Source organism: Neoarius graeffei, chromosome 8, assembly GCF_027579695.1.
Source record: "Neoarius graeffei isolate fNeoGra1 chromosome 8, fNeoGra1.pri, whole genome shotgun sequence".
Classification (NCBI taxonomy): Eukaryota; Metazoa; Chordata; class Actinopteri; order Siluriformes; family Ariidae; genus Neoarius; species Neoarius graeffei.
Window position 1 is genome coordinate 93,391,465 of NC_083576.1, and position 24,875 is coordinate 93,416,339.

Sequence of the window (24,875 nt, forward strand, 5' to 3'; positions counted from 1 at the left end):
CATCTCATCAATTTACATAATTATCTAGCTTATAGCTGTACATCACTTCATTATAAAATAATTGATATTGTCATATAAGTGAGAACAGGGTACTAATTTCATTCGGTAATTACAAAAAATTGTAAACGTTGGTCAATTGCTGTGGTATAAGAGAAGTAAAACACATGGGGACGTGCTGTTAGAGGAAAATAATCCACTGCAGCATGATTATTTTTGTTGTAATCTTATAACAGTATGATGCTGAGTGTTTTATTGCTTTCATGATTTGCCACAATATGGCTCGTTACAGATTCACATTACCATGACACGACATTGTTATGAAAAGTCCAGGTTCTGGTAGTTATAAAGTCATTACTTATATTAGTAAAACAAAATTATTCGGGGTCACTGGCATTGTGTTGTAGCTCAGTAACAACAACGTAATCCAGTGAGCTGGTTAATGGTGGCAGGGGAAGATTTTACTACACCCTCTACACAAGTTAAACAAGTTAAGAATTTGAGGGAGGTGTGGCTTTTCTTGTTTTCAGGTGTCTACATTTATATTTACACGAATCTGAAATAGCATCGTGCTGCCCTTATTATCACTGTCACCTCACAGCAAGAAGGTTCTGGGTTTGAACCCCATGGCTGATTGGGGTCTTCCTGTGTGGAGTTTGCATGTTCTCCTTGTGCCTGTATGTGTTTCCTCCATGTCCTCCGGTTTCCTCCCACAGTCCAAAGACTTGTGGGTTTGGTCCTCTAAATCCCCCAGACGTGAGTGTGAGTGTGAGAGTTGTGCATCTCTGTGTGACCCTGTGATTGATTGGTGACCTGCTCAGGCTGAACCCCGCCTTTCACCTGAAGTCAACTAGGATTGAATCCATCTTCACCCACATCCGTGAAGGGTAAATGAGACAAATAATGGATGGATGAACCTGAAATACTGGAGTGTAACTCTGTGAACTCTGGAATAGGCAGTGACGAGAAAGGAACATTTGACACCTGAGTGCATCAACAACGAGAATAGGGCAATACGACAACATGACAACAGTATAACAAATAAAACAATAAGAAAATACAACAAATATGACAGTATGATAATACATTCAGGGAACCGAGATCAGTCATGACAAAGATGACTTCCAATGTAATGATACTCTATTGCTACTTTATTTTTAGATCTTTGATTCTATTTCCATTTTAACATGATACACAAATGAGTTCTGGAATAGAATTTCAATAAACAAGTGTGTTTTTGCAGACAAATTTTCACCACAGACTTGAAACAGTTAGTCGCTAAGCTAAAACCAGAAACGTGCTACAAAAATATATTATAACTGGTTATATTACACAGACACGAGTGTTTTATTGTGAAATACACCACTGGTATTTTTCATCTGAGCTCCATCCGGGACATGGAGAACCAAAACCAGGACATAAATCTCTATCTGTCCCTCGTGAGGAAATCGATGAATTGTTTCGATAAATTTGGGGACTTTTTGTTTGTGAATGTGTCGATATAATAAAAAGAAAATCACACACTGGCTTGAAGATATGAAGTTTATCTTCTCGTGTTGAAAAACTCACATTTTTCATACGAAATCCATCGCAGATCTGAGTGACATATTTAAATAATATTGTCTGGCTTTTTTTCGTGGTCTATCAGATATATTCCATTCAGTGAGCATGATACTGAACGAGTCGAGGATGAGTAGCTGAATGGAATATATCTGATAGACCACGAAAAAAGCCAGCCGATATTATTATTATTATTATTATTATTATTATTATACATTCCTTTCGGGTATTCAACACGTCTTTTTCAAAATTCTCTCAAATCTTCCACATTTAATGAAGCAAACCTGGCAGCCATGTTTGTTTACAAATTGTCACAGTCGCTCACTAGTGCATAAGTTTTACATCTCCGACGTGTGACATCATGTTGTCTTGACAACCATGCGATATCATAAACCATACTCAACACTCATTCTCCATTGGGTAGAGTGACGTAATGCATGTAGGATAAGCGATATGCGAACAATATTGCATGCTATCAAACCAAATGAATGAAACCTGCTAGAAGGGAATAGAACACGTTTTTATTCCATTGAAAAAGTCTCCTGTACGGATAATAATTCCTGATATTTCACTCCGATGACGTCACTCCCAGTGTTTTCCCACTGACTAGACGCACGTTGTCAAAATGGTGAACCGGTTCAAAATTAAAATGCTTTTGATTAATTTGCTTTTTTTGTGTGTGGGTGTGTCCATATAATATAAAGAACATTACACTGTGGGGAGAAGATATGACGTTTATCTTCTCGTGTTGAAAATATTTTCACTCATTTGTGATCTATACATTCACCACTCGGAGATAAACTTCATATCTTCGCGCAACTGTGGAATATCCCTCATCTCATCTCATTATCTCTAGCTGCTTTATCCTGTTCTACAGGGTCCTAGTTGAGGTTGAGGGGAGGTCATTGAACTGAGCAGCAGTATGTGTGTGTGTGTGTGTGTGTGTGTGTGTGTGTCCCCACTCAGAGCTGAACAGTTTCCACTCACGTTATAGTGAGTGTGTACACCGCGGTGAGAGAGAGGCTCCTTCTGCTGCAGCTTCAGATCGCCACTGATGAAGAGCTGAGACACAGGGACAGGGGACGAGGCCTGGACCAACACCATCGACTGCATCACCACCACCGACATCCGCTACAGAGAGACAGGAGGGGACAGAGCGTGAGACAGAGAGATTCGTTATACAGAATCTGTAGAAGAAATGTCTGTAGTATCCGAGTTCTGTTCACTGTCCGTTATGATGAATGTTATGGAGTATAAAGCTGTACGCGGAGTTGGTAGGAGAAGGTGAGCAGGAGTTGGATGCTGTAGATCTGCTCTTCACTGGTCAGAGGGACAGACATCTGCAGAGACAGACGGTCTGCTTTCCCATCGCCATTCCTGTCGCTCTCTTGCACCTGCAACCCGGCACACAGATAGACAGATAGACAAAAGGACAGACAGGGGATATAAAATAACAGACAGATACACAGACAGACTCACAGACACAGTGGGAATGCGCAGTTTGTCCTCCAGCAGGGTGTTGAAGTTGGAGAAGGTGCTCCATGCGACGTATTCTCCACTAACACTCGTCACACCCATCATCAGCATCTCATACTGGAACTGTACCACAGGCTGCTCTTCATAGGAGCTCTGTTTCAGCCAGAACCCTGTAACACACACACACAGAAACTACTAGTTGACCCTCTGTATATTTCTTTCCTGCTTTAATCTCCTGTACACTGCTGTTGTTAAACTCAGAGGGGGTATGAGTTCTTTACCTTGGCTCCTGTAGGTGATGAGTAGAGGAGGGATGTAAGTGAGCAGATACACCACCAGCACAAACACACTAGCCCGGGAACACACTCTGGCTTTATACCGGATTAAAACCGGGTGAGAATACACTTCATAAAATCCCATGATCACAGCATGAGCTCTGAGCTTTAGCTAAACATTGCTATGCTGACAAATTAACTGCAGCTTTAACTTCCTGCCCTGAACTTCCTGTGTCCGTTAGATGACTCGGGCGTTCAGAGAATATTTTATAATCTATCCTAGACTTAAAGTAAATCTATATAAATATAATTCTCGTTAACTAAATATACCTTTGTTCACATTTCGTCCCGCTAATACGCTACCCTCACACAAGCTAAGGTTACTTCCGGGTTGCGAAGACAACATGATGTTCTACAGGGTCGCAGGCGAGCTGGAGCCTATTCCAGCTGACTACGGGCGAAAGGCGGGGTTCACCCTGGACAAGTCGCCAGGTCATCACAGGGCTGCACATAGACACCAGACATGTGGACTCGAGTCATGTGACTTGGACTCGAGTCAGACTCGAGTCACCATTTTGATGACTTGAGACTTGAAATCCCTAGATGAGGAATGACTTGCAACTCGACTCGGACTTGCACGCTGTTGACTCGAGACTTGACTTGGACTTGACAGTTTTAGCTTGCAATGACTTGGCGTATCAGGTATAAATATTCTTCCCCCCCCCCCCCCCCCCCCGATTTTGAATCCAAGTACACTCGTTATTATTTGAATGCGGTGTAGCTCCTTGTCCTAGGCTACAGCAGCTCAATCCACTAGCACTAGGTGTCACTCAAGCACAATGCCGGGGTGGCCCTATATTTAGCCGGGACCATCCCCGGCCCAAACCATCAATGGTGGCCTGCTTGGAGCATGGGGAAAATTAATTTTCACTAATTTTGGTCACTGATCTTATTCTTGCATTAATCATCAATTCAACTGCGCTCTGCATTTTCACATGGCAGCCCAGACGCCGACAGCATCGCAGCAGATTAAATAGGCGCTACCAAATAAGGAAATTCTCCCCTCCCCTCTATTGCAGTTGGTTTGGTCCAAGACTCCTCCTCTGTATTGCGGGGAACAACATTGGCGCGAAACAGCGCGCGTCAGTGATGGAGGGCAGAAAGAGGCCAGGTGGAACCGAAAGGGCGGAGCTTAAAAAAGGTGGCAGCAAAATGTGCCAAATTGACAGATATGTTCTCAAGACCAGCTGGTAGGTTACGAAAGATATGGAGTATGATAACCCTGTTTGTCGATTTTATCAGTCTATGCTAGGCCTATAATGTGTCGATAGTTTGCGATGTCAATTCAGCTTTTTGATGTCATGTGAAATCTCGCAATTTACACGGTATAGATGTGGTGTATGTCTTAATTCTAAGAAGAACCGGACATTGCTTTACATCCCAGTTATTAACAATTTTAGATGAACAGGTCCCAAATGTGCTGTTGCGCGTTATTTCCTCATCCAGCCTATTTCATCTCGCTGTCACACCGTGCATTTCCACAGCGTGCGCACATTGTGGTTAGGAACACATAGGCCTAGAAGTCATATTTGATGTTAAATAATTGTTGTTAAATATATAACTTAGAAGAGGTGTATGCGTATGCCAATATTCTAAGCAGAATCGAACACTTGCTTTAGCCTACATTTCATTTAAGCATTTTTGAGTTGCCTAATGCGCCCTCACGCTTTATCTGCCGGTTGCTGAGTACCCAGCATTGCTGATTTGCCATTATTTTTGAGGCGTATGCAGCATGTAATGCACAAGCATTGGTTCAAATGCACGCGAGATGGGTGCTTTCGTTATTTTAAGACTATGTGACTAAAAATGTGTTGTGTAATTCGTCTTAAATAACGCGAAACAATCAGCCATACTCGCTGCTTTGCTATTTGGAGTGGCAGTCAGCTGGATTTCGCCCCCGACAGAAAAGTTCATTCCCACACCCGGGCCGAAGATGCCGATTTCTGAAGATGCATGTCCTTTGGATGTGTTTTCAAATATTTTCACTAAGGAACTTTGGGACATGTTGGTGACACAGATAAATGTATATGCGGATTAGACACGCGGCCACACACCATTCAATTTTAAGTGGAGCCCCGTCTCATACTACACTCTAAAAAATAAAGGTGCTTCAGTGGTTCTTCAAATCTCTGGATGGTTCCATGGAGAGTCAAAACTCTGTGATGAACCATTACATTATACGAAAGGTTCTTCACATTGGAAATGGTTCTTCAGAGCCTGGCATTCTCTTACCATTTGCTGGTCAATGCACATAGGCTATGTTTACACAAATCTGTCTTCACTGCTCAAACAAATGGTTTAAATGGTTCTTTAAAGAACTGTTGCATGAACGGTTCTTTGAAGCCCTGAAAAAGGTTCTTCTATGGCATCGCCCTGAAGAACCAGTACTGGCCCCATTATTTTTTAGAGTGTAGATGAAATCGTTCGTCGGTCTCTGCATTACGTTTGTGGTCATTAAACTACCGCGTAATGGAAGTTTTATTAACCCTAAAGTAATGCAGAGAACGACGAACAACATACATTGTCACTACCTGAATTTAAACCAAATAAAAAGCATTGTGAAAGAACAGTTATTTGTTTTATCTTTTTTAATGTACTCAAATTCTTCCTCCATTTCAAAGTGGCCTGAATGTGAATTAAACTCCCGGAGTGAAAACAGGGCCCACTCCGGCCCTGCTCAAGCACTTCAACTGGTTCAAATGAAAAACCAAACGGTGATGGGCAACGAGGACGCTGAATCACGGACGGATAAAAACATGATTCCCCGCGTAATTTCCTTTGGATTTAAAGAACACTCCAATACAGATGGCAAACGCATTGCTACGTGCAGAACATGTGGAGCCACAATTTCGGACAGCCAGTCAACCACATCAAACTTCGCTCGTCACCTGAGGCTGCATAAGGACAAGTAAGTAACAAAGCCAGGTAGCAAGAATCTGTACAGGCTAGTTGGTGGCTAGAAGTGGAATGTGTTAATGTATTAACGCTGTCAAGGATTTGTTTTGCTTTGCTGAATATAAAATAGTGAAGTAGATTTTTTTTTTTTATTGGATTGCTTTTGTGTTCAGTCTAGTGTTAGATTATGTGGGCTAGACTACCAGTTAACACACATTGGGAAGGCATAGCCAGAAGGTGGTGATTTGGTCAGAGCAGAGAACGTTTACAAGATTGTTATAAAGGCTCTGGTCAGAACGACACAGACTTATGATAAGAACCGGACAGCAAAGGATAAAACTTAAATCAAATAAACAGTTACCCAGGCTGCAAACTAAGTATGTAAAACAGAAGTTCGCTCTTTGCAATGGGAAAGTCAGTGCTCGTCATGAAAGGCATTTAAACCACTGAGACGAGATGACTAGCAATGCAAGTTAAACCAGGCATTTAACTGTTTGCTACGTACTGCACCAAGTCGTGGACGCTGTGCGATGTGTGTTATTAGTGCTGGGATTACACGTCATCAGAGACATTCAATTCTATTCTCTTCCTCTCTCTGGTGTCATGTAGGCAATGTGAATAATGGGCCATTTGGGCTACAGTATGTAAAATGTAAGCTCAGCTGACGTTTTATAGCGCAGTACATCCCGACAGATTGGAGTGTAGCCTACTCCGACGCGAAGCATTATCCCACAGTCTTACCCAAATGACAGGGCACACAATGCCTCTACATAGCGTGGCTTTACCAGTGCATTTATTAGTCTCTGGCGAGAAACCAAATTCGCCAAAAGCACGCAACTTGGATCTGGAGGATTCCGCTGAACATTCTGAAATTCACAACAACTGTTTATTCTACTTTATTATACGGCTCTCTAGAATGTTGCCAGGGCTTCATTCTCACATTCTGGCCAGAGCCCTAGAGGACTCTGATTCTGGCTACATCGTCACAACGTTCTGTGTTTACTGAGGCTACCGGTATTTTAGCGAGTGTTTAGTGAATGCATTGTGGTCTAGCTAAACTGCTTAAGGGAACATCCTGGCTGGGTTGTATTAAACATTATACTGTGTATAAACAAATATGTTTGGATTAAATGAACTCAGACTTTGATATTGAAAATGATAAAAACATGTTAATGTCTACATGATTAAAAACAGAAAACAAGTAGGCCTACTAATTTTACATTTTTTTTCCTTGTTTAGATTTGCAGAATATCTGAAGAACAAGATCATCCCAAGTGAGACAGAGCAGCCGTCCATTTCTGGATTCCTTACTGCAAAAGATACACAGTACAATGCTACCCACCCACAACAAAAAGCCATCACAAATTCAATACTAACAAATTTGGTCATTGGATGCAACATCCCTCTCTCAGTAGTGGAGAACAGATATTTCCGGAATTTGTCAGTTAGTTGGTCTCTCACACACACAAACGTACTCAAGTCACGTTGTATTGTGTTAAAGGCATGTCATGTTGTATGTTGGGACAGTGCCTAACTTCAGAAGGAAAACCATTCTTTGATTCTAAAAGTACACAGATCATCTGTTAGCTTGGACTTTGAGTTTCATGTCTTAAAATGCACATGAAAAGCATTTTTATGTGAAAAATGACATGAATGAAATGAAAAGAAAATGATTTTTGTTACACAGTACCAGTACTAGTTTTGTTTAGAATTTTGTTTTAATTTCTCACTAATTTTCCAATAAAAAATTTAAGGAAATGGTCATACTTTCACTCATTCTCACACCCTTAGCCTCAGATGTACACTGACTCACTCAAACTAAACTCACTGAAAATTTAGGATGCTTTACTAACGTTAACTAACTAATCATTGTCTCCTCTGAGATTCTTTGATTGTCTTGGGGCACAAGCTCTAAAACATTTTAAAATGGAAAAGAATGGGTGTACTGTAGTTACTTGTGCTGCCTCTATGAATCATTGACATTACATTACATTTAGCAGACATTTTTATCCAAGGTGACTGGCAAAGGAGGACATACACTGCAGTGTGGAGAGGTAATACATTTGTGATCAAAAATGTGTTGATTGCCTGTAGAATAAATGGTGACTTGTTAGGGACTTGGAAAAAAATGAGACTTGGACTTGGACTCGACTTGGCTTGGGTAGGACTTGGACTTGGACTTGACTTGGTCAAAAGTGCCTTGACTTGTGACTTGACTCGGACTTGAGTGGTAGGACTTGAGACTTACTTGTGACTTGCACATTAGTGACTTTGTCCCACCTCTGATAGACACAGACAACCATTCACACTCACATTCACACCTACGCTCAATTTAGAGTCACCAGTTAACCTAACCTGCATGTCTTTGGACTGTGGGGGAAACCGGAGCACCCGGAGGAAACCCACGCGGACACGGGGAGAACATGCAAACTCCACACAGAAAGGCCCTCGCCGGACACGGGGCTCGAACCCGGACCTTCTTGCTGTGAGGTCACAGGGCTAACCACTACACCACCATGCCGCCTGTGGAATATCCATTTTATAAAAACACAAGTCTTTAGTGGAAACATTTATATAAAGGGAGTTACATGTATATATTTGAAATGTAAGTTAAGAATTTTGAATGTAAGGAGACTCATTCGCTTCATGATGACTTTTACACTTCATCATTTTTCTCAGATGAAACTCTCATTTTTTGTGTGAGAAATAAACTTGTGCATTACACACTTTACATTTTCCATCGACATTTCTTGCTGTTGATTGTGTGACTGTGTACAAATCTGAACTGAATAACATTAAAATCAATCTCTCTCCTTCTCTCTCTGTCTGTCTGTATCCCCCTCTCTCTCTTTCTCTCTCTCGGTCTCTCTCTCTCGCTGTATCCCTCTCCCCATCTCTCTCTCTCTGTCTGTATCCCTCTCCCCATCTCTCTCTCTCTCTCGCTGTATCCCTCTCCCCATCTCTCTCTCTCTCTCTCTCTGTATCCCTCTCCCCATCTCTCTCTCTCTGTCTGTATCTCTCTCTCTCTCTCGCTGTATCTCTCTCTCTCTCTCTCGTTGCGCATGTGCGGAGTGAGTGCAGACTCTGAACGTGAGTGAAGCCTCTTTGGCTTTTTCAAACTTTCTACCTTTTTGTGTGTCTTTTGAGTGTTTTTGTTGCTTTGTTTAGCTTATAGATTCTCTGCAGACGCTGCGGATAGTTTCTAGTTCGCGTTAGCAGTTTGGATTGTTTGTCCCGCGGAGTCCGCAGCGTGGCCACCGCAGGGAGAATGGATTTTGAGGAGCTTACAAGACGCCACGGCGTCAAAGTTCAATGTTCTCTTAGTGTTGAAGAGTGTAGCTTGGCCATTGGCGATGCTGTCGGCCATGCTCACATTAAGTCGGCCTCACGCAAGAACAATGCTGTCGTGGTCTTTCTTGGTTCGGTAGATAAGGCTCGGGAGGTAATTGCCTCGGGCATTGTCATTAATGGTACTCTTACGCCTGTTCTACCTCTCAGTACCCCCGCGACGAAAATTATCATTTCCAATGTCCCCCCTTTTGTCGGTGATGAGTTGATAGCGAGCCACCTTAGGCAGTATGGCAAGATTGTCTCCCCAATGAGGAAGATTCCCCTAGGGTGCAAATCGCCCCTGCTACAACATGTTGTGTCTTTCAGAAGGCAGGTGTACATGGTTTTGGATAAGGATGACGGTTCTCTTGACTTGGCCATAAAACTGAAAGTTAGTGGGTTCGAATATACGATCTATGCAACATCTAACACTTCTCTAGTGTGCTTTTTTTGTAATATGATGGGTCATGTAGTCCGTGACTGTGTGCGCAAAAGGCAGGGCGAGGCGGGGCAAGGCAGGGCAGGGCCGTCCTCCAGCGTAGCGGAGCAGAAGGGAAGTGAGCCACCTACTGCAGGCACCTCTACTGACAGTGCTTCATCAGCCCTGCTAGGTGGGTCTTCCTAGGCCCCCCCGTCCGAGTCCTTGGCCTCAGTGGCCTCAGTGGCCCCAAGTGATCTACAGCCATCAAGTGTCAGTGCGTCTACGCCTGACGATAGGAAAAAGGTACCAGTAGATGCTGTCTGCTCCGAGGCTGAGCTGGTTAGCCTCTCTGCGGGCAGTGGCACTATGGGCACTGACAGTAGCGTTAAGTTGCCCTCTGCGGAGCCTGTTCTGAATGACGCTGCCGTCAATAATATGACTTCGAAGGAGCTTGCTGCCTTGAGCGAGGCTGCAACTGGTTTTGCCTCAAGCATTAGCGGTGAGTCAGGTCTTAATGCGGTGCCAGACAGTGGTGTTGATATGGACGCAGATGGGTTTAAGGCGCCTAAAAGGAAGGTTGAGACGGCCGATCCTGATTGCAATCCCACTAGACCTAAGAGAGTCGGTACCACAAGCATCCATTGTGATAGCGATGATGACTCGGTGTGTTCTACAGCATCAGATACTTCACTGGCCGATCTTATTGGGTCCAGTGGAGAAATAGTGGTTCATTATAAAGTGGAAGAGATAAGCCGCTTCCTGAATGAAACAAAGGGGCAGCGTGGTGTCAAAGTGGAAAAATATTTCCCAGATCGATGCCAATTTATCAATGACGCCGCCTGTTTGATAAAAGAACAAGCGTTTACCTCTATGGAGACAGCATGTCTCCGCAAATTATTGGTTAAACTCAGAAAAAAGGTGTGTGAAGAAACATCACTCCCCCCTTTACTATAGCTACTATGATAAATTCACTCAGTATTGCAACTCTGAACTTGAATGGTGCAAGGGACAAAAGGAAGAGACTTATGTTAATTGATTTTATTACTTTAAAGCGCATAAACGTTGCTATGGTTCAGGAAACGCATAGCGATGATGCCATTGAAGTAGAGTGGAGAAAAGAATGGAATGGAAAGATTTTTTTTATTCATAGTTCATCTGCAATAGGGGGTGTGGCAATAATGTTTTCCGGGGATGCTCTCCCACACTCCTGTCAAGCACAGGAGTTAGTGAGGGGGAGACTTCTCATGGTGACAGCACATTTTGATAGTAATGTGATTGTTTTCCTTAATGTGTATGCTCCAACTAATGGTGCTGAAAGGGTGGCCTTCCTTGGTAAGGTCGACGAGGTGCTGAAAAGTCTTGGCTCAGAGCCTCTTCTCTTTATTGGGGGGGATTTCAATTGCACCGAGGACGATAAGGTGGACAGGAATCACATAGAGCCCCACATTCCATCGCAGAGGGCTGTAGTTCAGCTGGTCCAGACTCATGACCTACTCGACGCTTGGAGGGCGAGGTTTCATGGGGTCAGACAATACACTTGGTCTCATAGCAGGGGCAACTACATTTCATTTGCACGCTTGGATAGGATATATATTCCAAGGCTTCAACTAAATATAGTTAGGTCTTGTACTATCGTGCCTACTGGCTTTTCTGATCATTGTGCTGTATTTTGTAGTGTGTCTATCAAGGCTTTCAAACCTAGAAGTGCCTACTGGTGCCTCAACACATCGCTTTTAGAAGATGAGCATTTTAGGGACACTTTTGTGTACTTTTGGGGTATTTTTAGGGGGCAAAAGGGTTTGTTTTCTTCTCTACGAGACTGGTGGGAGTATGGGAAGACTCAAATTAAGATGCTGTGTCAACAGTTTACCTCCCATGTCACTAAAAACATTATTTCCTCACTTAGAATGCTTGAGAGGGATATTATGGAGCTTCAAAGGTCCTTATCAGTGGGTGTGGGGTGTGGGGACTTTCTGGAGGGGAGGAAAAGTGCTCTTGCTGAGCTCTTGGGAGTTAGGGCTCAGGGAGCACTGGTGCGCTCCAGGTTCCAGAGTGTCACCTTAATGGATGCCCCCTCAAAGTTCTTTTTCAACTTGGAAAGGAAAAATGGCCAGAGCAGGTTGATGCACACTCTAAAGACTGAGTCTGGTCAGGAGCTCTCCGATTCGGTACAGATGCGCAGTTATGCGAGAATGTTTTATTCCAACCTGTTTGATAGTGAACTTCTACCAGGCAGTCTGGAGTCCAGTGTTTTTTTCACTGGCTTACCCAGGGTGCCTGAGGAGAGCTATTCTGACACTGATGGTCCTCTAACTCTTCTTGAGATTGAAAATGCACTCATGAGTATGGAGAATGGCAAGTCTCCTGGAATAGATGGCTTGCCTGTGGAGTTTTACAAAGTGTTCTGGGATTGTGTGGGGGAGGACCTCTTAGCAGTGCTTCGCGAATGCTTGGAGGAGGGCTGCCTTCCCCTAAGCTGTCGCAGAGCAGTTGTGACACTCCTGCCAAAGAAGGGCGATTTACAGAACTTAGGCAATTGGCGACCTCTTTCTCTGCTGTGTTCAGATACAAAGATACTGGCTAAAGCTCTGGCATCCAGGCTGAAGAAGGTGATAGCTCAGGTGGTGCACCCTGATCAGTCATATTGTGTTCCAGGCCGGTCCATATTTGACAACATAGCTGTTGTGAGAGACCTATGGACTGTGTCTGAAAAACTGGGTCTTAATTTGGGACTGATCGCCCTCGACCAGCAGAAAGCTTTCGATCGCGTGGAACACCTGTATGGTCAACCATGGAATGTTTTGGGTTTAGCTCACAGTTTATTAATATGGTGAAGGTTTTGTACTGCAACATTGAAGGTGTCTTGAAAATTAATGGGGGCCTGAGTGCTCCATTCAGCGTCAGACGGGGGGTCAGGCAGGGGTGTCTCATGTCTGGAATGTTGTATTCTATTGCAATCGAACCTCTGTTACACAGGTTGTGAACTGAGTTGAGGGGTGTTTCTGTACCTTTTTTTAATGAATGTTTTTATTTGTCTGCCTATGCTGATGATATAACTGTTTTTGTCAATGGGGAAGATGATGTCAACATTTTAAAAAAAATTGTTATTGATTTTCATATGGTTTCATCTGCAACTGTAAACTGGGGTAAGAGTAATGCTGTTTGGATGGGGGAGTGGGAAATGAGGTGCCCTGGCCTACCTGGTGGGCTGTTATGGGGGAAAGAGGGCCTAAAATATCTTGGTGTTTATTTGGGGAATGATGCTTATGTCCAAAAGAACTGGGATGGAGTGCGTGAGAGGGTGAAAAGCCGTCTGGACAAGTGGAGGTGGCTGCTCCCTCAACTGTCCTATAGGGGGCGGGTACTTATTGTGAACAATCTGGCGGCCTCTGCACTGTGGCACAAGCTCGCCTGTGTTGAGCCCCCGAAAGCGCTGCTAAGCAGCATCCAAAAGGACATGGTCGACTTTTTCTGGGACAGATTGCACTGGGTGCCTCAAGCAGTGCTCTTCTTACCAAAGGATGATGGAGGACAAGGACTTATAAACCTCACGAGCAGAAAAGACACTTACAGACTGCAGTTTGTTCAAAGGCTGCTTACAGCTTCTGACACACAGGCCTGGGGACTATTGGCCCGTAGCGTCTTGCGTGGGGCCGGTGGTCTGGGCCTGGATGCTGCATTGTTTCAAATGGACCCTAAACGGCTTTGTCTTGATGGACTTCCTTTATTTTATAAGAGCTTATTCAGTGTTTGGGGCCTGTTCAGGCATCAGTGGGTGGGGGGGCTCTCATCAATTCACTGGCTGCTTGAGGAGCCTGTTGTACTGGGGTCACGTTTTGATGTGTCATGTGATGAATTGCCTGGTCTTGTATCCATGTTGTGTGATAAACATATTCTGCGCCTACGTGATGTTGTTGATAAGGCGGGATGTGACTTGCAGAATGTTCAGGCAATGGCCTCCTTTTTGGGTCTAAGGTCCATGAGATATGTGGGGAGGTTTCTTGGGAAACTCAGGGGAGCCTTGAGCTCTCAGGAGGCTCGCCTACTTCAGGATTATGGTGGTGGGACGCTTCACTGTGACAGCAGCGATATGTTTCCTGAAATACACCTTTTGCCAGACTTAAAGGAATGTAGTTATGCCAGTCCTCTGTTGCACTTTAATGATCGTGATGGCATATACTTGTACTCAGCAAGTGGGAAGATGCTGTACAGAAATGTAGTGAAGATACTGCATAGAGGGAGCCTGAAGGGCAGACCAGATAATGTGTGGAGAGAGAAGTTGGGGACTACTGATGAGGTGAAACCTGTATGGAGGGTGCTATACAAGGCCCCCTCTGCGAAGAGAACAGGTGATCTTCAGTGGCGGGTGCTGCATGGGGCCATTGGCGTGAATGCCTTGAGGTCTGTGATTAACCCTGAGCTGTCCAATACCTGTCCATTTTGTACCAGTAGGGAGACGATATACCATTGCTTCTTGGAGTGTGGCAGACTTGTTCCTTTATTTTGTTTTTTGAGCTTCCTGCTCCTATCATTTGGTGTGACCTTTTCTCCAAAGGGTTTCATACTGGGTTTTTTCTACAACAAACAGAACAGTGTAAAGTGCGAGCTGATTAGTTTTGTTGTTGGGGAGGCCAAGTTAGCAGTCTACTTGAGCCGGAAGAACAAGATGGGGGGGAAGGCTGGGGACGATGTTGTTGCATTGTTAAAGAATTTGATTAAGTCCAGAGTTATGACTGATTTTTGTTTTGCAAAGCTGACAAGGGCGATCGACTACTTCAAGGACAAATGGTGCTGTGAGGGTTCTTTTTGCTCTGTAACGGATGATGATAATATTTTGTTTACACCTCTCTTGAACAACTGATTATACTTTTTATTTATTTACTCATCTATTTATTTATTTATTTTTGGTTTAATGGATCAGTGTTACCTGTCTAATGTCTCAAAAGAACAACTGATTGTACTTTTTATTTATTTACTCATCTATTTATTTGTTTATTTTTGGTTCAATGGATCAGTGTTACCTGTCTAATGTTTTAAAATAAAGCGCTGTTAAATTCTCAAATTCTCTGTATCCCTCTCCCCATCTCTCTCTCTCTCTCTCTGTCTGTATCTCTCTCTCTCTCTCGCTGTATCCCTCTCCCCATATCTCTCTCTCTGTCTATCCCTCTCCCCACATCTCTCTGTCTGTATCTCTCTCCCCATCTCTCTGTCTCTGTCAGTATCTCTCTCTGTATCCCTCTCCCCATCTCTTTCTCTGTCTGTATCTCTCTCTCTCTGTGTATCTCTCTCCCCATCTCTCTCTGTCTCTGTATCCCTCTCCCCATCTCTCTCTCTGAATCTCTTTCTCTCTCTCTGTATCCCTCTCCCCCATCTCTCTCTCTCTGTCTGTATCTCTCTCTCTCTCTCTCTCTCTCTCTCTGTGTCCCTCTTCCCATCTCTCTCTCTGTCTGTATCTCTCTCTCTCTGTATCCCTCTCCCCATCTCTCTCTCTGTCTGTATCTCTCTCTCTGTATCCCTCTCCCCATCTCTCTCTCTGTCTGTATCTCTCTCTCTCTGTCTGTATCTCTCTCCCCATCTCTCTCTCTCTGTCAGTATCTCTCTCTGTATCCCTCTCCCCATCTCTTTCTCTGTCTGTATCTCTCTCTCTCTGTATCTCTCTCCCCATCTCTCTCTGTCTCTGTATCCCTCTCCCCATCTCTCTCTCTGAATCTCTTTCTCTCTCTCTGTATCCCTCTCCCCCATCTCTCTCTCTCTGTCTGTATCTCTCTCTCTGTCCCTCTTCCCATCTCTCTCTCTGTCTGTATCTCTCTCTCTCTGTATCCCTCTCCCCATCTCTCTCTCTGTCTGTATCTCTCTCTCTCTCTGTATCCCTCTCCCCCATCTCTCTCTCTCTGTCTGTATCTCTCTCTCTCTCTGTGTCCCTCTTCCCATCTCTCTCTCTGTCTGTATCTCTCTCTCTCTGTCTGTATCTCTCTCTCTCTGTCTGTATCTCTCTCTCTCTGTATCCCTCTCCCCATCTCTCTCTCTGTCTGTATCTCTCTCTCTCTCTGTATCCCTCTCCCCCATCTCTCTCTCTCTGTCTGTATCTCTCTCTCTCTCTCTGTATCCCTCTCCCCATCTCTCTCTCTGTCTGTATCTCTCTCTCTCTGTCTGTATCTCTCTCTGTCTCTCTCTGAATCCCTCTCCCCATCTCTCTCTCTGTCTCTGTATCCCTCTCCCCGTCTCTCTATCTCTCTGTCTGTCTCTCTCTGCCCATCTCTCTCTCACTGTATCCCTCTCCCCCATCTCTCTCTGTCTGTATCTCTCTCTCTCTCTCTGTATCCCTCTCCCCATCTCTCTCTCATACATGTCAACCTTTGGTCAATCAAACCTGTATAACCAACCTCCAAAATCCGTATTTCCCTTATAAAATCCGTATGAGATGCAAATTAAAATAATTTACCTAAAATTTGAATGATAATTAACAATGATATATCCCAGTTACTTTTTATTCAATATTAATAACAATAAACCTTCAGAATGAATACAAAGCTCCAATGTTTGACAAAAACACAAAGTGTTGTTACGAAGGAAATACTTCGTTGTTTGGAGACAGGTTTCACCGAGCGGCTATTATGCACGAGACTTCATATTAGCCACAAAGTCAGGAAAATCTGTTCGTAAAATTACGTTATAATGACCAAATACAATGAAAAGTATTTTTCCAGTCTCACCTGTGAAAGGTAATCCCATGTGATCTCGTTTGGACGGTAAACCTGTTGGTACAGTTAAACGCAGCACATGAATGAGGCATCTTTATTCTCGGCTACTGTCTAGACGCTATACCAGAGACGGTTGAAGAATCTCCACTTTGCCACATCCAATATGGCGGCGAGGATGACGTATGATTCTACGCAGAAGGCGGCGTATATGTTTATATGTCTATGACTTCACGGTTGGCGGGATTCTCGCAATGCGGTGTGCGCATGATCAAAAGTGGAACGAAGTCTCGCTACCACAAGATAACGCGCGATTTCATAAGACTCTTTACTGGCTGTCTGTGGTGTACAGTACGTTTGTAAATGTTATGCGTTCTTTTATCATCGTGGGAATTGATTAACGCTCTAAATAAATATTGAACTTTTTTTTTAAAGAATCAGTATAACTTTATTTATACGCCCGTATACTACGTTTATTGAATCAAATCCGTATAAAATACGGACATTCCGTATAGGTTGACATGTATGCTCTCTCTGTCTGTATCTCTCTCTCTCTCTCTCTCTCTCTGTATCCCTCTCCCCATCTCTCTGTTTTTGTAGCCCTCTCCCCATCTCTCTCTCTCTGTCTGTATCTCTTTCTTTCTCTCTGTATCCCTCTCCCCATCTCTCTCTCTGTCTGTATCTGTCTCTGTATCCCTCTCCCCATCTCTCTCTGTATCCCTCTCCCCATCTCTCTCTCTGTCTCTCTCTCTCTCTCTGTATCCCTCTCCCCATATCTCTCTCTGTCTGTATCTCTTTCTTTCTCTCTGTATCCCTCTCCCCATCTCTCTCTCTGTCTGTATCTGTCTCTGTATCCCTCTCCCCATCTCTCTCTGTATCCCTCTCCCCATCTCTCTCTCTCTCTCTCTCTCTCTCTCTGTATCCCTCTCCCCATATCTCTCTCTGTCTGTATCTCTCTCTCTCTGTATCCCTCTCCCCATATCTCTCTCTGTCTGTATCTCTCTCTCTCTCTCTCTCTCTGTATCCCTCTCCCCATCTCTCTCTCTGTCTGTATCTCTCTCTCTCTCTCTCTCTCTCTGTATCCCTCTCCCCATCTCTCTCTGTCTCTGTATCCCTTTCCCCATCTCTCTCTCTGTCTGTATCTCTCTCTGTATCCCTCTCCCCATATCTCTCTCTGTCTGTATCTCTCTCCCCATCTCTCTCTCTGTCTGTATCCCTCTCCCCATCTCTCTCTGTCTCTGTATCCCTCTCCCCATCTCTCTCTCTGTCTGTATCTCTCTCCCCATCTCTCTCTCTGTCTGTATCCCTCTCCCCATCTCTCTCTGTCTCTGTATCCCTCTCCCCATCTCTCTCTCTGTCTGTATCTCTCTCCCCATTTCTCTCTCTGTCTGTATCTCTCTCTCTCTGTATCCCTCTCCCCTATCTCTCTCTGTCTCTGTATCCCTCTCCCCATCTCTCTCTGTCTGTCTCTCTCTGTCTGTATCTCTCTCTCTCTCTCTCTGTATCCCTCTCCCCATATCTCTCTCTGTCTGTATCTCTCTCTCTCTCTCTCTGTATCCCTCTCCCCATATCTCTCTCTGTCTGTATCTCTCTCTCTCTCTCTGTATCCCTCTCCCCATCTCTCTCTCTGTCTGTATCTCTCTCTCTCTTTGTATCCCTCTCCCCTATCTCTCTCTGTTTCTGTATCCCTCTCCCCATCTCTCTCTCTGTCTGTATCTCTCTCTCTGTATCCCTCTCCCCATCTCTCTCTCTGTCTCTGTATCCCTCTCCCCATCTCTCTCTCTGTCTGTATCCCCCCTCTCTCTGTCTGTATCCCCCCTCTCTCTGTCTGTATCCCCCTCTCTCTGTCTGTATCCCCCCTCTCTCTGTCTGTATCCCCCCTCTCTCTGTCTGTATCCCTCCTCTCTGTCTGTATCCCCCTCTCTGTCTGTATCCCCCTCTCTCTGTCTGTATCCCCCCCTCTGTCTGTATCCCCCCTCTCTCTGTCTGTATCCCCCTCTCTCTCTGTCTGCATCTCCCTCTCTCTCTGTCTGTATCCCCCCTCTCTGTCTGTCACCCCTCACGCACCGACAGCTTCCTGCTGATGTACAGGATGGGGCGGTCCTCCCCCTCCACCTCCTGGGACAACACCGCCCCCAGCCCTCTGTCCGACGCGTCGGTCTGCAACACAAAAGGGAGAGAAAAGTCAGGGGAGTGTAATAGTGGCCCCCCACACAGTGCAGCCTTTACCTCAGAGAAAGCCCGCTGGCACTGCTCCGTCCACTGGACCGGATCTGGTGCCCCCTTTTTAGTGAGATCAGTCAGTGGGCTGGTGACGTCCGAATAATTAGGTATAAACCTACGATAGTAGCCAGCCAGCCCCAGGAACTGTCTCACCCCCTTTTTGGTCTTGGGCCTCGGGCAGGCCGCAATTGCTGCTGTCTTGTCAATTTGGGGACGCACCTGCCCATTGCCCAAGTGGAAGCCCAGATACCATACTTCCACCCGCCCAATCGCACACTTCTTTGGGTTGGCAGTGAGACCTGCTCGCCTCAGCGACCTAAGGACGGCCCTCAGGTGTTGTAAGTGCCGCTGCCAGTCGTTACTATAAATGATTATATCATCCAGGTATGCGGCCGCATAGGTAGCTTGGGGGCGGAGGACCCTGTCCATCAGCCGCTGAAACGTAGCAGGCGCCCCAAACAGCCCAAAAGGAAGTGTGACGAATTGGTGCAAGCCGAACGGTGTGGAAAAGGCCGTTTTTTCCCGGGATAATGGAGTCAAGGGGATCTGCCAATATCCCTTCGTCAAATCCAGTGTCGAATAAAAGCGATCGAGCAGCTCATCAATACGAAGCATTGGGTACGCGTCGAATTTAGACACCGCGTTGACTTTTCTATAGTCCACACAGAACTGGACCAACCCGTTGGCCTTGGGTACCAAGACCACCGGGCTGCTCCAGTCACTGTGGGACTCCTCGACGATGCCCATTTCGAGCATGGTCTGAAGTTCTTCCCGAACCACCTTTTTTTTGTGTTCGGGTAGTCTGTAAGGGCGGCTACGCACTACCACCCCCGGGGGCGTCTCTATGTGGTGCTCTATGAGGTTAGTGCGACCGGGCAGGGGCGAGAACACATCCGAAAACTCGGTCTGCAACTGGGCGACCTCCATGAGTTGGGTCGGGGAGAGGTGGTTTCCACAGGGGACCGGAGAGGTACGTGATGTCAATGTCCCTTTTTGAACCTCCGGCCCCAGCTCTGCCTTCTCCAGAACTACCGACACCAACGCCACGGGGACCTCCTTGTTCCAGAGCTTAAGCAGATTGAGGTGGTAAATCTGTAGCGCTCCACCCCTGTCCGTTCGCCTCACCTCATAGTCGACGTCCCCGACTCGCCGTGTGACCTCAAAGGGTCCTTGCCACTTGGCGATCAATTTGGAGCTCGACGTGGGCAACAGTACGAGTACCTTATCTCCTGGAGTGAACTCTCTAAGGTGCGTACCCTTGTTGTACAGGCGGGCTTGCCGTTCCTGGGCCTGCCACAAATTCTCCTGAGTTAGATGGGTGAGCGTGTGGAGTTTTGCGCGCAGGTCCATAACGTACTGAATTTCGTTTTTACTTTGTGAAGGTCCCTCCTCCCAATTTTCCCGCAGCACATCTAGGATGCCGCGCGGCTTACGCCCATATAATAATTCGAATGGGGAGAACCCCGTGGAGGCTTGGGGGACCTCTCGCACTGAGAACAGCAAGGGTTCGAGCCACTTATCCCAATTACGTGCGTCCTCACTCACAAATTTTTTTATAATATTTTTGAGGGTGCGGTTGAACCTTTCTACTAAACCGTCCGTTTATGGGTGATACACACTGGTGCGGATCGGCTTAATCCCCAACAACCCATACAGTTCGTTCAGTGTACGTGACATAAACGAGGTGCCTTGATCAGTCAGAATCTCTTTCGGGATTCCAACTCGGGAGATGACGCGGAAGAGTGCCTCTGCAATACTGCGTGCTGAGATATTGTGCAGAGGCACTGCTTCCGGGTATCGCGTTGCAAAGTCCACCAGAACTAATATAAAGCAGTACCCTCGTGCTGACCGATCTAATGGCCCGACGAGAGCCATCCCAATTCTCTAAAACAGGGTCTCGATTAACGGTAGAGGGCGCAAAGGCGCTTTTGGAATGGCCGCTGGATTTACTAACTGGCATTCGCGGCATGCCGTACACCACCTACGGACATCGCTGCGAATCCCCGGCCAATAGAATCGGGCCATTATTCGGGCTAGTGTTTTATCCTGCCCCAAGTGTCCAGCCATGGGATTGAAGTGAGCCGCCTGGAATACCAATTCCCGGCGGTTCTTCGGAATTAAAAGCTGCGTGACTCGCTCTTTAGTTTGAGTGTCCTGCGTCACTCGGTATAATCTATCCTTCATAATCGCGAAGTAGGGGAAGGACAGGGTGGCGTTCGGCTGGAGCATTTGACCATCGATTACTCTCACTTGGTCAAACGCATGCCGCAGAGTCTCATCTCGCGACTGCTCTAATGCGAAATCCGCGAGGGATTCCCCAATAGAGAGAGGAGGAGCCGGCGGCTCCTCACTCTGACGCAGAGATGACGTAGACGGCTCTGCGACAGCTGCTCCCGCCAAAGCGACACCGGGACGTCCCCCTGTCAAATGGCAGGACCCACTCTCTACTAGGCGCGTCATTAAACCCCGAAATCCCGGCCAATCAGTCCCCAAAATTAAAGAGTGGGTAAGGCGAGGATTAACCGCCGCCTTCACTATAAATTTTTCCCCTCTGAAAATAATGTGGACCGACACCAAAGGGTAGCGGTGAACATCCCTGTGCACACACAACACCTTCACCCCTTGTGCTCCCCCCAATGCCTCGTTTTGAACCAGGCTTTGGCGAATTGAGGTCTGATTACAACCAGAATCCACCAACGCCTGATATGTAGCCCCTTGGATACTCACCGGTATGCGATACGCTCCGGCCCGATCGAGGGCGGCCTCTGGCGCGTCGGGGATCCGAACCACTGCGCCCACTTCCATTGCTGTGCACTGCTGTTGAAGGTGGCCCGGCTCCCTGCAGCGCCAGCAAACCAGCCCGGGCTTTCCCTCTGCACTGGTGATCTGGGGCTCACTCACCTGAGGTGGGGGAGAGACAGACACAGAAGGGAGAAACGGGAGGGCACCGCGGGTGCGGCGGGCTGGCTGGGGTGGTGCCGGTCCCCGCCTCCGCGGTGGGGGAATGGGGCGAGGACGGGACACAGGAGGAGGGGGAGAGAGAAAGAGAGAAGAGAAGAGAAGAGAAGAGAAGAGAAGAGAAGAGAAGAGAAGATGCCATCTGCTGTCCTGCCGCCGGGACAGCCGCCAGATGATCCTCCGCCAGCTTGACTGCCTGATCCAGCGACGCCGGGCGGTGGCACTGGACCCACTCCGCGGTTCCGGCTGGTAAGCGGGCAATGAACTGTTCCAGTACCACCTGGTCGACGATTCCCTCGGCGTCGCGATCGTTTTCCCTCAACCACCGCCAGCAGGTGTCCCAGAGCTGCTGGCCGAACGCGAACGGCCGGCTGACTTCCTCCAATCACAGCGCGCGGAAGCGCTGGTGCTGTTGTTCCGGTGTGCGCCCCACGCGCTGGAGGACGGCCCGGCGGAGGTCCACGTAGGCCAGCCGGCGGTCGGCGGGGAGCTGTAGCGCGGCCAGCTGTGCCTCTCCCGTTAGCAGGGGGAGGAGACGCGCCGCGCGCTGCTCCATCGGCCACCCCGAGGCTTCGGCGACCTGTTCGAACAATGTGAGGAACACCTCGGGGTCGTCCTGCGGGCCCATCTTGGTGACAGTGAGGGGAGACGGGCCCACGTCCGGAGCGCTGGTGGACCCCGCCGACGCGAGGAGATGCCGGAACGCCTCGCGATCTTCCTGCTGGGCCAGCACCAGGGCTTCGAAGTGCCACTCTTGTTCCTTTCGGAGTGTGACAAGCGCCTGGTGCTGGCTTTGCTGAGCCATGGCGAGGGCGTGGACCAGGTCGGCAAACGGGGAGGAATCCATGGGGCTGCTGGGTTGGTGCTCCACTGTCCCGGGTTCCGGCACCACTGTAGTAAGTTCCCTATGGGTGGGTGGAGCACAGAGGACGGCAGGACAGAGATCAGGATTCAACTCAGGCTTTATTGCCACACTTTTCAGTAGACAATTTCAAACAGGAGACAGAGACAAACACACACACTGTAGTCTTGTCCGGGGAAGCTCTCCCTCTGCTCTCCCTCTGCCTCCTTAAATAGGGCGCGGTTACTGGGAAGACACACAAACACAGGTTAATTGCCGTCAGGTGTAGTGATTCTGCCACTCACCTTCCCTGACTCCGCCCTCCTGTCACAGACCGGCGCTTGACCACGCCCCCGCTGCCACATATACCTGGTGTTCTTTTTTGCTTTTTGCTTTTATTTATGAGTATGGTTCGAATTGCTTCCCTGAACATGAGCAAGAGACCCCTTGAAGAGGGCGGAGCTTTATGAACTGTTCAGTGTAAAGCGCTTAGATGTCGTTCTCTTGCAGGAGACACATAACAATACTGCGAATGCAGCAGACTGGGCTTTAGAGTGGAGTGGGCTCTCTCTTTTAAGTCACAACACTTCTGTCAGTGGTGGTTTTGCAATTTTATTTGCAAATAATTTTATTCTGATTTCCCATGAGGTTGAGGAGGTTGTGCAAGGCAGACTATTTAAAGTCAGGGCACTTTTTGAAAATCATGTTTTCATTTTCATTTGTATATATGCCCCCACAAAAACAGCGGATAGAGTGTCTTTCCTGGATACTTTATCTACTACCATAGCTGGGTGTAACAATGATGAGTATTTGTTTGTGGGTGGAGACTTTAATTGCACAGAACATGACCTAGACAGGAACCATATAGAGCCACACATGCTTTCACGTAGAAAACTTAGTCAGTGTATACACATGCATGATCTGAGTGATGTGTGGAGGACTTTTCATAAGGAGCACAGGCAGTATACTTGGACTCATGTTTATGATAACATGATCTCCTTGGCCAGGCTTGATAGGTTTTATACTTTCAAACACCATTTAAATATTTTTAGAAATTGTGAAATTTCCCCTGTGGCTTTCTCTGATCATGGGCTGGTTATCTGTGGGGTCGTTTTGAGCTCTGTGAAGCCAAAAAGTGCTTACTGGCACTTCAATGTAGCTCTTACTCAGGACAAATACTTTAGTGATGTTTTTAAGACTTTCTGGGCTGGTTTCAGGGGAAGCAAAGCATCTTTTGCTTCATTGCAACAATGGTGGGATTTTGTTAAAATACAAATTCAGCAGTTGTGTAAGTAATATACTCAAAACATCACAAGAGACAGAACTATTGAAATTTTGGAAGAGGAGCTAAAAGAAATTCAAAATTTGGCTTACTCTACTGGGAGTCATATTGAAATTGAAAATATGGAAGTAAAAAGGAATGCATTAGCTGAGTTGCTAGGGATTAATGCTAAGGGTGCTTTGGTCCATTCATGTTTTCGTAGCGTGGAGCAGATGGATGTTCCTTCAAAGTTCTTTTTTCGTCTAGAGAAGAAAAATGGCCAGAAAAGATTGATTCATTCTTTAAAATCTGAGTCTGGAACTTTATTGACTGATGATTGGGAGATTCGGAACAGAGCTACTCATTTTTATCAGGATCTATACAGGAGCGAACTCAAGGAGGGAGGGTCTGATAAATCTTTTCTGAGTGATCTGCCTCAAATTTCAATTGAATCTTATGCCGAGCTTGATGCTGCACTGACGCTGGAGGAACTGGAGAGAGCCCTTCAGAGTATGGAATGTGGCAAAGCTCCAGGCCTAGATGGCATTCCTGTGGATTTTTATAAGTGTTTCTGGTCGGAGATAGGTGACGACTTGCTTGCCGTGCTCAACGATAGTCTTGCTGGAGGACGCCTGCCGGTGAGCTGTCGCAGGGCAGTCCTCACCCTTCTCCCTAAAAAAGGCGATCTTACTGATATTAGGCATTGGAGACCTGTGTCGCTCCTGTGTAGTGACTATAAGGTACTGTCTAAGGTCTTGGCCAATAGGCTGTCCAAGGTAATGGACCAGGTCATCCATCCGGACCAAACATATTGTGTTCCCAGTAGATCCATTTTCGATAATGTATCTTTGATTCGTGATGTTATTCATGTTTCCAAACT

General features: G+C 46.4%; 1 protein-coding gene across 2 annotated transcripts; it reads right to left on the reverse strand.

The window, feature by feature from the left end:
• Window positions 1-84: 84 nt before the first annotated feature.
• Window positions 85-3,862, reverse strand: LOC132890308 (transmembrane protein 231-like). 2 transcript variants are annotated; one of them, XM_060927118.1, is made up of 5 exons: window positions 3,315-3,824; window positions 3,037-3,203; window positions 2,823-2,951; window positions 2,545-2,688; window positions 85-944 (listed from the first exon to the last, which is right to left on the reverse strand). In XM_060927118.1, the coding sequence occupies exons 1-5, from the start codon at window positions 3,451-3,453 to the stop codon at window positions 834-836; spliced, it is 690 nt and encodes a 229-aa protein (XP_060783101.1). In that variant the 5' UTR covers window positions 3,454-3,824; the 3' UTR covers window positions 85-833. The 2 variants fall into 2 exon arrangements, with proteins under 2 accessions (XP_060783101.1, XP_060783102.1); XM_060927119.1 differs by lacking the exon at window positions 2,823-2,951 and having other exon boundaries at window positions 3,315-3,862.
• Window positions 3,863-24,875: the final 21,013 nt, after the last annotated feature.